The sequence below is a fragment of the Sphaeroforma arctica genome, assembly GCF_001186125.1.
Source record: "Sphaeroforma arctica JP610 unplaced genomic scaffold supercont1.14376, whole genome shotgun sequence".
NCBI classification, from domain to species: domain Eukaryota; class Ichthyosporea; order Ichthyophonida; genus Sphaeroforma; species Sphaeroforma arctica.
Window position 1 is genome coordinate 1 of NW_014026182.1, and position 586 is coordinate 586.

The following is a 586-nucleotide window of genomic DNA, read 5'->3' on the forward strand; positions in this document are numbered from 1 at the left end:
ACACACACACACACACACACACATGTATATATATATATATAGATATATGTATATATATATATATACGCTTCTAAACAACTTTCCTCCCCCATCCCCCTTCGTACACACCTCATACTGTACTTTGTACTCAGGGTCAGTGATATACAGCGTCGGAAAAGGCGACGTGAACGTGTGACTGGGAAAGTTTCGGTGGAACAACCGCTCCAGTTCTGTGGCTGATCGGATACCCTGGAATGATACTATTCGTGTGTGGGCCTGGCTGGTCAGGAATAGCTTGGTGATGGTCACCTCTCCATCCTCATCGTTCCATTCGGTGCCGAGGGCTGCGCTGGTTGGTTGTACTACTGTGGCTGCAAGAAGGGGGTTTGGGAGAGGAAGAAATGAGTCAAAGGAGGTTGGGAGAGATTGGGTTAACCGGTTTTGGGCGGGGGTCTGTTGGATATTATTGGGTGATGCATCTTTGGGTGAAAAGCGTCTCTAAACCCATACCTTGATTATATATACATAGGTACAGACAAGGTACACGCCAGCATTGGTTGTCCGTGAGTGCCGGTGTAAGTTGTTATTGTAGTCATTAGACCGCAAT

The 586-nt window shown here is 46.8% G+C and overlaps 1 protein-coding gene across 1 annotated transcript; it reads right to left on the reverse strand.

The window, feature by feature from the left end:
- Positions 1–108: 108 nt before the first annotated feature.
- SARC_18189 (hypothetical protein) lies at positions 109–533 on the reverse strand (the record flags this gene model as incomplete). Its single annotated transcript, XM_014287729.1, has 2 exons — positions 109–350; positions 524–533. Coding segments are annotated over 2 exons (252 nt in total), but the record flags the coding sequence as incomplete, so codon positions are not given.
- Between the last annotated feature and the right edge of the window lie 53 nt (positions 534–586).